General features: G+C 40.2%; 1 protein-coding gene across 6 annotated transcripts in view; it reads left to right on the top strand.

Moving 5' to 3' along the window:
- SPIDR (scaffold protein involved in DNA repair) overlaps positions 1-12481 on the top strand; it is a 202194-nt gene that overhangs the window by 51475 nt on the left and 138238 nt on the right. For all 6 annotated transcript variants that reach the window (XR_011092958.1, XM_068671720.1, XM_068671718.1 and 3 more), the window contains exon 6: positions 1465-1715. Coding sequence is in view for 5 of the 6 variants with exons in the window: in XM_068671720.1 (XP_068527821.1) it covers positions 1465-1715 (251 nt within the window). In the remaining variant the exon portion in view is untranslated. The remainder of the gene's footprint in view (positions 1-1464; positions 1716-12481) is intronic.

Raw genomic sequence — 12481 nt, 5'->3', positions numbered from 1 at the left:
ATTTACATAACAACTGAACTCTGCATAGCTTACCTCAGGGTGCTAAACCTGCTGCCATGCCCTGCCTGTGCGGGAGCCCTACGGGAGAATATGACAAGTTGAGCCAAAGCAGGTGATTTTTCCCCGTCAGCACTCTCCTAAGCCTTTCATCTCCATTTCCAGATTTATTTTGGGGCCTTTGCACCCTCTCCTCTCATCCTTCCTTTCTTGGTTCAGCATGTCCTGTGAATTCCTATGAGAAAGAGTGCCAGCAAGTTTTTAGGAACCTCGGCTCCGCTCTGCTTGCTGATGGCACTTGTGGCTGACCAGAGATCGATCCTCCCTGGAGCTACGTGGATGTGGCTTTATGGCTTCTGAGTCTGGGATATACACTTCTGAAACCTCCCTTGGAAGCCATAGGCCTGCTGGACATGAATCAATGCTAGCTTTAGTGGCCAAATTTATATTAACAGAATTGTTCAATACTTTTTGCTAGCTATGGTTTCTGAGTTTCACATAGAGGCATATGTTTATATGTAAACCACCACAGTATAAGATACAAAACTGTTAGAGTACCCAAAGGAGGGCTACAAAGATGCTAAAAGGTCTAGAGGGGAAGACATATGAGAAATGGCTGAGGTCCCTTGGTTTGTTCAGCCCTGAGCAGAGCAGGCTGAGGGGAGGCCTCATGGCGGCCTGCAGCTCCCTCACGAGGGGAGCAGAGGGGCAGGCGCTGAGCTCTGCTCTCTGGGGACTGGGGACAGGACCCGAGGGAACGGCATGGAGCTGGGACAGGGGAGGGTCAGGCTGGGGGCTAGGGAAAGCTTGAGAAAAAAGTCTGAGAAGCATTTGGGCAACAGTCTCAGACCATTCTCATTCTCAGACACATGGTCTGATTTTGGGGTGGTCCTTTGGGGACCCAGGAGTTGGTCTCCATGATCTTTGTGATTCCCTTTCAACTCAGGACATTCTATGCTTCTATGGTTTGTCTTGTCAGCTCAAACTAGAGGAGCAAACCTTCCTAGTTACTTGAATCTAGATGCGACAGCTCATCTTCCTTCAGCTCTCCTGCCAGTCATGATCCCTTTCATCATTAATCTTTGTTTTCCTGAAAATTTGCTTTAATCCTGACACCTGTTTGGAAACTTCAGATAGACTTTGGATAGAGATAGGCATTGACTTATCTTTTTGATAAATTCTCAAGATCTAGTTGTTTAAAAAAATAAGTACATCACAGTTCTCCCTCACCAGATGGTCTTTATAATCAGCAGTTCATACTGGCTTAGAAAAGATAAATATGCATTTACAGTGAACTTGTCCAAGTTATATTAATCAATAAATTGTCATTTAATTTATGGATTGCTGGGAAACATAAATAACTGGCTACATAAATCTGTACTAGAAAGTAAACAAGACTTTTTCCATGTGAATTAGCTTATTTCCTTAGCATTCTGTTTAAAAAGCTTTTTATTTTTATTTGTTTAGATGACTCCAACACAAATTTCTGAATATTCATCTGATAATGACAGCGTGGAAGAAGTAGAAACGGAGACCGCTAATCCAGGACTCACTAAGAAATTGCAGTCGAGTTTGGCATTGATTATGGGGGAAGTTCCAACAAGACCTGCCAGTGACTGGCTGAAGTCTGCACAGGCCCTTCTACAAACTCCTAAGAAACAGGCGGGCAAGGCCTCTAGAACCCCAGAAGATTCTGCTAAAAAGAAGAAATTACTGAGGTAAATGTTTTGTCTTTCGTAAGGAATTTTTGTATTGTAAATAAAATAATACAAGTTAACTAATAGAAGAGTAAGAACGCATTTCAAGGATAAACCCTTTAAAGATGCCAACTCCAAAAACTTTAAAGAATATCATTTATCTGTAAACAAAGAAGACAAGAAACAACTTTTTTTTTTCATTTTTAAAACTTGTGCTCAAAATTCTCAACCTGAACTCCTTTATACAAATTGATACAGGTTTTGTACTTTTATTGATGCCTTAAGTATGCATGCTCTCATAACTGTAACATAACTTTTCTTTTAGCTTGTCATCATTTCATTGCTTTGTGCCTCCTCAGATATATAGTGAAAATATTATACCTCTTACTTTTTTAGTCCTTTCCAGATTTATCAAGGTAAAAGTATCTGGAATACTGTATAAAAGGGGCAGATGTTTAATAGTGCTGAATAGTGCAAAACAGAGCAATAATTAAGCAAAGGTGTGATGTATTTGTTTATCTGAAATTGAGATCTTTTTGACTTAATTAAATGTATTAAAAGATGCAGAATGAAAACCACCAGAACCTGAGCAGCAGAAGTTTGATGTTCATGATTCATTATTTTCCTAGCTAACTACAATGCAGAAATAGTAGCTTCTTATATTGTATTCACTAAAATTGCTTTAATTTAAATGATATATGTGAGGGCATGGCTCAAATTAGAGAAACAAAAATTCTGAGCACTGCTGCTATAGATATCAATTGTATCTTTAACAATATGTTTCGTTCTTACACTTTTTACAGCTGATTCAATACAGTAATCAATCAGAAAATGAAGCACTTAAAAAGCACTTTGGAGAAATAACCATACCTTATTTTTCCTCTTAAAATGTTCTTGGCTATTTCAAAATGTTGAGTGAAGGAACAGATTTGAAAGTTGTAATTACTGAGGATCTCTATACTTACAGTACTTGTGCAATCAAGTTCTACTTACTACTTTAAAAACATAAAAACAGAACTGTACTAGGTCAGACCAAAGCTTTACTGACAAAAATGCCTGTTGGTGGCCAAAAGCAAGTGTGTGTGAAGGTATTAAGAACAAGACAAGTGTATAGTGGTATTTTTTGCCCAGGTGCACTTTGAGCTTTCAGCAGTTTACTGCCTTGGGGGCTGAGTGTTTTGTCATCCCTGATGGATTTGTCCAGTAGTGTTTTTGTTTTATTTTTTTAAGCTATAAAAGCTTTTGGCTGTAGCAATAACATCCCTCACTTAGGAGCTGTGTAGCTTAAATGTGACTTGAATCTGTACCTACCATCTTCATTTGGTGACCCTCGCTATCAAATATTTTAGTGCAAGAACGTGTTTTTGTAGCAAAAGTACTCTGAAATGGCTATATAAGAGAATAATCAGTGTTATTGATTTATCTATTTCTTTATTTCAAATTTTCAATATAGAATGCAATCCCTCCAGAATGGGTAGAAGAGGACAGCATGCAGGGGGGATTTTTGGGGTATTTTCGATTTTATTTTTTTAAACTATTCTATTCGGTGCTTCCACCTTGGGTTCCTTTTGGAACACAGAAGCACGCAGGAAATTCCTCAGATATGAGTTTTGTTTATCTAATTATTTGCTTGTCCAGATCACTTTCATCTTTTCATTCTTCCTGTTCAGGGCATTAATTCTGTATGTCTCTTTTCTACTTTTCCTTTCATTGTTGACTGAGAACGTTTTCATTTTGTGTGCTACCACTGGATATAAGAGTCTGTATACTGGATAGGAGAGCTTAGGTTTTCAGCACTGTAGGCTGAAGACTAGTTTGGAGAAAGGTTTATCAATTTCTTGGTCAATGAAGTGATGATCCCTTCTTTCTGCTTATATAGCTAAAAGCTGTATAGCAGTTGTTGGCTTGTCCCCTGCTTTTTTTCTCATCTCTACTGCAGGTTGAGACCACAGCAGAAAAAGCAATAAACAAGGGAATTCATCTTGCAGGCTGGATCTGGTCCATGGTTTCCCTTCCCACTTGGACCATTGGGAACTATGCAGTGCGTGGAAAAATACTTCTGCTTAACCAGGCTTATTTTTTTTTCCTCCAAGCTGGTGCTTAGTGAAGTCAGGGTTGACAGGAGGTGTTAAAGTGATAGAGCCATGGTCTTTCTGTGTGAATTCCTGTGAGAGAGGTTCAAATCCAAAAGCAGATGGTTTTAGTATGTGTACTGGATGGAGAAGTCCTGCTCTAAGTGGAGTAGGCTGCCTGTGTTCTCCTTTCCACTTTTTAGAAAACAACAATATATTTTCTATTTTATTCTTTGCCTTTTGAGGTGACTACAGCTACTTCCAACAAGTAGAGAGAACATAGAAACTTAAGCTTTTTTCTGAGAAGGTCTTATACCACGTGTAACAGTCTTCCAATATTTAGTTCTGCTGCTGTTTGCATTTATATTTTCATTACCTGATTGCAGCTATCTTCCTATTACCTCAATGACTGCATTTTTCTACCCAACCTCTCTGCCTGGGATACTCATGGTCCTAAATTGGAAGGGAGCAGTTGACCGGATGGGAGGAAAGAGTGTTACTTATTTGATCCTATTAAAGATAATTACCATACTCTACAAAAAAAAAATCTAACCTAAACAACAAATCTTCAGAGGTAAGCTGATTATTAGAATTTAGTTTAATTATTCATTAATGCTAGGGTTAGAAATTTGAGTGTAATATCAACATAACATAATGTTGGAGTGGAAAGAAAATGAGAAGCACACCTATCTCCCCAGAAGAAACATGCAACATGCACAATGCTGTGATGGGTGAAATTTGAAGGGGCACGTTGCAATCGTTCTGTCAGTAGTTAGTGGGGCTTTGGAAAGTGATTAGCATCTGCACAAAAGAAAGACCCAGCTTAGGGAACTTTTCCCTCACTGATTGTCTGATCTATTCTGTGCCTTCTTACCAAATTCAAGCATCTCTTCATATATCCACTGTAATATTAGTTTCTGTTTTCAAAATTGGTTTACATGGAGACTGTTCTTTTTTCTGCCAATATTTGCAGGGTAGGGCTGGGTAGTCTGTGTAGCACTGGTATTCAGGGGTCTTGGTGGCCATGGTCACATTCTAGATCTCCCTGAAGGGCAGTGCTGTAGGAGGTGCCAGCTCTGCCATCCTAGTAGCAAAAAGAAAAATTTCTTTCACTCACAACCATCAAAACAAAGCACCTGGATATCCTCACCTTAAACATCTTAAACATCGGTTTTACATGCCATCTTGAATAGCTATCTTCCTTTTATTTAAATAGAAGTGAGAATTAGAGGGAGTGGAAGTAGTATAATTTTCCAAGGTATGCTGAGAGATAAATGTCAATGTACTGCACTGATGAGCTACTAAAGTAGCTGGTGAGGAAGTGCTAATAGTGGTATTTGATACAGAGATAAATTGGCTTGGTGATTAGGTCAAGAGGTATTGGTTTTAGATGTTCTTGCCCTTTTATTCCACCACAAAGTTTCAGTTTCTCAGCTTGAGTCAACATTGCATGGGAAAATTATGCAAGTGATTTGCAGACCTAAGGGTGAGAGTATATACACTGCAAATACCCATTTTCAGGAAGTTTTTTTGTGTTTTTTTTTTCAGATTTTGAATTAATGCTAATAATACAAGGTAAAATGTATAACCTGCACAGTTCCAAGTCACTCAAAGTTCACATGTTAAAGAAGAGAGAAATAATGTATTGAAAGTCTTGGTTTGTTCCGTGGGTTAAACCAAATAACTGTGCTTGTTCAGTATTTGTAAACAAAAAAATTCAAAATGTGTTCACTCAGCTTTTCTTGTCTACAAGAAGACCTCTCTTGAAGGCTTTATGAATTGTTTGTTTTTTTCTAGTAAAATTTTATTTCCATTAGCTAAACAAAAAGTCTGGCTTTCAGTGCAGGAAATGGATATCCGAAGTTATATAATGTTAACCCTACTTCATCTAAATCTGTCATGCTGCAAGAGCTTTTAGTTGTGAAGAGTAACTGCTTTGTTTTGGGGGAGGGTGCTTGTTTTTTTGTGTGCATGTGTGGTTTTGTTTATTTGCTAGTTTTATGTGGCCCTCTTTAGCTTAATAGTGAAATAAAATCTTAGGAAATTCCATTTTAATTATCTTATAATTATATATTTAAGCCAGTAGATCTCATTTACAGATCTCATCTGCTAAAATTAACTCGCCTTATCAAAAGAGGGGAAAAATACAGAATGTCCTGGTTCTGCATGCAGTAAAATGGTCACACAAGGCCAAGTGAGGTCCTGAAAATAAAGGAAAATGCCAAGGGAGGAAGGAGCTGGCACAGATGACAGCAGGCTGTAAAATAGGGTCTGTTTTTTTCTTACACACATCCGTAAGTAGCATGAGGGTATAACAGCAACACATAAATCTCTGTCTCTTACGCACTGGTGGTGGCTCTTGAAAACGGTACCTTTGTTCCACATATGTTTTATGGAGGTGAGCTTCTTTGTGGAACAGTTGAAAAAAGAAATATCAAAGAGACCACAGACCAGAAAAGGCTTTGGGCTTATTTCTTGAGAGAGGCTCCAAATCCTTGAACTCATAAGACTGGAGGTCTAATAGCTGTGTGTTAAAAATGATCATTTGTGTTACAGTACAGGTCCTCGTTTTCTTTTCATTTTACACGTTGTCGTGATGCTCTTGATTTGACATGGAAATTGTGGTTTGGGAGAAAGATTGATTCCTTTCCAAGGGAAAGAACCCAGAACTTGTAGCAGAGCACAGTTACTGAAGAAGTTTTTTAGGGAATTGATTGCTGTCTATTCTGGTGTCTGCTTGTTCTATCACACAGGAAACAAACTAGTGCTGTGCCTTGGTTGTGCATGTCCACATCTAACAAACAAAATTACCCCAATGATCATGTTACTGGGGACTCATCCAAGGTGAATGTTTATAAATCTAAGCGTTGAGCCAGAGCTTGAGTAGGGCTCATCCGTACACCAAGTTACTCTTTCAGAGCCCTTCTTACCTCACCAAGTCAACAGCTGCTCTCCTGCACTGGAGAGGAGTGGGCCCCTGCAGAGGAGACATCAGTCATATCTTACGTATGTACCCATGCTGTTTTTTACAGTAAAGGGGCACAGAGTAGTGACTGTCAGCATTCAGTATTGCTTGTTATTTTGCAAGCTGTAAACAAGCTGATAACAACTGCTGGCTTTACAGCATTGTCAAATTAAATGCTAGCCTGCTTAGGAGGTCCCTTTTTTCTTTATTATTATTTTTTTTTTAAGTGAGCACCCCCTGGAGTGGAATTGAACAGCTGACTGTTACAGAAATAACTTATTTTACTAGTTAGCTTGGAAATATTAGAGACCTGTCATTGTTTTGAAAGGAGAAAATGACTAACTGCTCAGTCCCAAGGTGGATATGTGTAAGTAATCCACAGTGTTTTGAAGTGCATGGACTTCTGAGAGTAGAGTATCTGAGGAGGTGACTCAGATAGATGCGTAAGTGTTCACAGTTCTTAAATTGGAATTGAAGTCTGGGAAGGAGTAAATTTAGATGAATTCAATTCTGCGGGGTTATTTTTAGTACTTGCCCTGCTGAATTAAAACTTCGTTAAATAAGCACAGAAAGGATTCCAGCAATTAAAAAAAAAAAAGATTGAAAATGGCTTTTTAAAAACACAACCTCCTCATTAATGCTTTTTCTTTTTTTCCATTTGCTATTAACCTTCTTGGAATTTGAAACTAGGGACTAGCATCATGTGGTGATGCTTGACACAGGGTGGTACGCTCATAGAATCATCGAGGTTGGCAAAGACTACCAAGCTCATCCATCCCCATACTACCTCTGTCATCCACTAAACCATGTCCCTAAGCACCACATCCAGCCTTTCCTTGAACACCCCCAGGGATGATGACACCACCACCTCCCTGGGCAACCTATCCCAGTGCCTGACTGCTCCTTCTGAGAAGAAATGTCTCCTCATTTCCAACCTGAATCTCCCCTGGCACAACTTGAGGCCATTCCCTCTTGTCCCATCACTGGTTGTCTGTGAGAAGAGGCCAACCCTCATCTCCCCACAGCTTCCTTTCAGGTAGTTGCAGAGAGCGATAAGGTCTCTCCTGAGCCTCCTCTTCCCCAGACTAAACAACCCCAGTGCCCTCAGCTGCTCCTCATAGGGCTTGTGCTCCAGGCCCTGCACCAGCTTCGTAGCCCTTCTCTGGACGTGCTCCGGGGCCTCGATGTCCTTGTAGTGAGGGGCCTAAAGCTGAACACAGCACTCGAGGTGCGGCCTCACCAGAGCCAAGTACAGAGGGATGATCACCTCCCTGGTCCTGCTGGCTGCACTATTCCAGATACAAACCAGGATGCCGTTGGTCTTCTTGGCCACCTGGGCACACTGCTGGCTCATGTTCAGGCAAGCATCAACCAGCACCCCCAGATCCTTTTCCTCTGCACAGCTTTTGAGCCACTCTCCCCCAGGGCTGTAGCACTGCATGGGGTTGTGGCCAAAGTGCAGGACTTGGCACTCAATTCCCTCATCCAAATCCTCAATAAAGATGTTAAAGAGGATGGGCCCCCACACTAGCCCCTAGGGAACACCAATCATGACTGGTTGCCAGCTGGATTTGACTCCATTCACCACCTCTGTCTGGGCCCAGCTGTGCAGCCAGTTTTTAACCCAGCAAAGAGCGTGCCTGTCCAAGCCATGGCTGCCAGCTTCTCCAGAAGAATACGATCTTTGTGGAAAGGAGCACCTCCAGAAACTGAGCTTTTGTACTCAATTCTGAGTTATATTTAATTCTGAGTTATATTTTGGTCAGCAAACCTGTGTCTTTCATGTGGATATTGTTGAACATGGACAGTGGAGTATTTCAACAAGCTCAGTTTTAGTAGGGAAGTAGGACGTGGACTTCCACTTGTTGAATCTACCTTAAGGGATTTTAAGGGTCAAAACAGTTGTACTAAGAGTCTCCTGATGAAAACTAAAAAGGTCGTGAGTAGCAGAGATTGTATCTGTGCAGTTTGGCTTCATTGAGCAGCCCTTGTATTAACAGTTTGCCAAACGCATTAAATTTGCTCACGATAAAACATTATTTTGGGGTTAAGTTCAAAGCGCTAGTCAGTAAGGTATGCATCTCAGATTAAAGTTTTTGTTGTTTAAATACAGACTGTCAGTTTCCTTGATTACAGAAATCATAATTAATAATAAAAATAGATTTGCCCATTTATATATACACACACAATCCAGATGGCAGGTTAGCCATGTAGGACAGTTAAATGCATCATAAGATCAAAAAAGGGATCTGGATATTTTTCTCCAACCTCCTTGGGGCAGCTGGGTACTTGAAGAAACTGCAGCGAGACCTTGCGTTGTGGAATCCAGTCTCCACCCTTTGTGCCAACAAAACCTCTAGTATCTGGCAACCCAAACCAAACACACAGTGCTGAAAAGCTAGGGCCATTTCAGAGAGAGAATGCGTGGACAGTGGAAAAAAAAAAATAAATTATTTTGTGTTACCAAAAATAAGCAAAATGCCCCTTTCTTGGATAGAATATATGCTGAAGAATGCCTGCTAGTCCCAGTGAACCGAGCTAACTACCAGAGACTGACTATAAAAGCTCATTAGGTGTATAACAATCCACGGGGGTGCAACTGGGAATAAAGTAATAGTAATTTCAACAGTGTTGCTCTTCTCAAAACATGAAATTTGTTCTTAACGCCGAAGCTGGCTCCTGCTTAACATCACACTCTGCTTTGTGTAAGCTTTGTAGCTCTGTTATCTCTCTCATCTGCTCACAATTTCTCACGGCGTATACACAAACATTTTGAACAGCGTGGGCACCTGTCTTATATGAGAAGGCATTAATAGTTCTCAAGTGTTGCCGTCTCAAAATGTGTCAAAATATGCAACAGAAAGCACCTTTTTTTTCTATTTTTTTTTCCATTTTCTTAAGTGCTAAAAATGGGTTGGTTCTGCTGCTTTTGGGGCAACGTTTAAATTTCTTGTTTCTACATTTCAGAAGAAGGGGAGGAAATGAACCATAAACTACCAACTCTCTCTTTTGCTGTCAAAATTCCTTTTGTGCATGGCATGTCCTTGAACTGTATTTTCCAGTTTCACAACGTATGAAAGACAGGGGAGGGAGAGAGGGGGCGGAACAAAAAAGCAATGCCAATGGCTGGATGAGAACCTCTCAGAACTACATTGTTGGTTATACTTGATGTTCTGCAACCAGGCAGGTGCAAATGCCTTATTATGTTTACAGTTTAAACTATTTTTAAATGCATTTGGAATTGGAATAGAAGGATATGTATTAAAAACTATCAATTAATTTTATTTGCCATGGGGCTTCTAAGGAAAGACGTGGTTTTCTTTTTCATGGACCTTGTGGTAACTGCTGTCCTGATACAGACACACTTAGCATATTTGCAGTGAAGTCATGTCAGAGTAAGACCTTGCCTGGTAGGTATATTAGGCCTGAAACAAGAGTTGTTTTGTTTTTGTGTTTTTTTGGTTTTTTTTTGTATTGTATGCTTCTGACGTGTGCCATGAAACCAGGAACTTTGTCATGCTATGGAGTGCTTCTGCCATAGACGGAGCAATATGGCTTACAACCATAACCCTCTTCAGGGGAAGGGGGAAAATTAGACTGAGGTTTTAAGAGCTGCTCTTTTGTGCAGGTACCTTGAGCACTGTAAGAAAATAGATTTCTTTGAACGTTGTCTGTGGAAGAAATGAAATACGGTTTTGGAACACTTCTGCTGAACAGTTTTCATCCACCAGAACAAGTTTTTGAGCTACTTGCTCTTTTCTGTATTGCTGTAGTCCAACCATGGGGTTCAGTTGCAGACTTACCCATGCAAGACTTCAGCAAACAAGCAAATTCAAAATGCATTTAGCAGCTGTATTTCTAAATGTAACTCAAGTGAACCGTGTTCCAGCACGGCATGGGTAGATGGTGCAGCCGAGCTGAATGAAGAGCTTCATCTGAGAACAGCAGCCGGGCAGGAGGAGGAGCTGGGTGGGCAGTTGGCTGGTGTTTGTGGAACTGCCTTGTCCTCAACCACAGGGCTGCAGTAAGGCTTGAGTGTCAAGTGCTCAAGTTTTGGGGGTAAATGTGCCTGAGCAGGGCATTAGCAGCAGACAAAATTATTCTGTAAGAAGGTCTGTGCTTAATTTGATCCTGCTGTGTACCAAAGCACCCATTGCACTTTTCTGTACTAGTTGCCCATGTGTTTTAAAATCCACGTTGAAAGCAGGATTAAAGAACATTGTTAAGCTTCTCTGTAAGTTCATTGGAGCCTAAGGTTTCCTAAAGGTTTTTGTTTGTTCTCCTCTGTAATATAGCAAGTCATGTAGCTTGTGGGTTCTTTATCTTGGGGGTTGGGGAATTCTTTGGTCCTCTGAAAGATGCTAAATTAGAGTCTGAGTTTCTCTTCCCTGCCTAAACCACTACGGCCATGGAAGAGACTGCAGTAAGATAAACTACGTAACTTTGACAAATCATTCTGGGTCAAACCTGGCTCTTGTATTTCCGAGTATTCGTTCTGTGGGCTTCACTATGACGGTGTTTTGCCATGCTATCCAGCAAGTCCTCTGATAGTTATGGTTTCGCAAATTAGATAGCTTCTCATTAGAAAATCAGCTGAGACTGCTAATTCATTATCATATAACCTGTTGTTTTCTCTGCAGGTGAAATTGCTGTTAGTAATTGCTAACCAAAGAGACTTTTTACAGGCTCCTTGAAGTGCTGCTTAGCCCTTTTAGTTCCTTCTTTGTTTCCACAGGTGTGGCTCCTCCCAGTCTCTCATTTGCAGCATGAGCTTTACCAAGCTATTTGATCTTTGTTCTAAAATAATAGTAATAATAATCCTATTATTATCATTCTATTTTTGTTGATTCCCAAACTAAGTTTACCTGAGGACACAGTTCAGCATAGTGGAAGCCTTTACTGATATATACTAGATCTTGTAGGGAAACTTACACTTGAAGGAAAGAATAAATTGCTTTTTAATGCAAATAACTTGTTTGAAGCCAAAGAAAAACGCTCAAATACTCCCTTACTATTCCAAAGCTCATTGTAACAGCCCCAAACCAGCTTCCAACACACTCTTTTTGGTTTTAAAGAGGTAAGTTGACATCTCCTGAATGTGAATCCAAGGGTAGGAATTACTTTAGTGTTACCTTAAATGTCTGTGTTTTCGATGCCACTCCTCTGCTCCTCACCTTGGGAATGCTAAATTAATTCCATCTCGGAGAATGTTCCGACCACTGAAACTGCGCACTTGACCCAGCTTGTGAAATGAATCATAGGGTCAAGTATGGGTAAAAGAATATTTCTGTGATCACTCCTTGCCAACAGACAAACAAATCTGTGAGGAAAAAAAAACCCAACCTGTTATAACTGGTGGTTACACTGAACCAGTTAGGGTGTTTGTTTCAAATTCGGATTTGTCTATAGTAGCTATCGTGGTATGTGCATAAGAGCAGAGAAAGTGCAGAGGCAGAAAGTGGGAATCTTTCTTTACAATCCTTGTGCTGGATACAGTTCTGAAAGCTTTAAAGACTGTGGACACCCAGATAGTGGAAAAATGTTTTATTGTGTGTATTGACCCTAACTGTGTTTTATTGGGAGTGTATCCACTGGAAAATCAAAATGAGGAGAGCTAATCTGTAAAATGTAACATTCCTGTATGTTTCTGTCTCTTATGGTCAAAGCATACATATTCCATATGCCCTATGGCTTGTCACTTGGCAAAACTGTATCCCGCTTCTTGGCAAAACTGAGCATTCCTTTATTCT

The sequence above is a fragment of the Anas acuta genome, chromosome 2 (assembly GCF_963932015.1).
Source record: "Anas acuta chromosome 2, bAnaAcu1.1, whole genome shotgun sequence".
Lineage (NCBI taxonomy): Eukaryota > Metazoa > Chordata > Aves > Anseriformes > Anatidae > Anas > Anas acuta.
The sequence above is the reverse complement of the archived record's forward strand: the minus strand, read 5'-3'. Positions and strand labels throughout refer to the sequence as shown.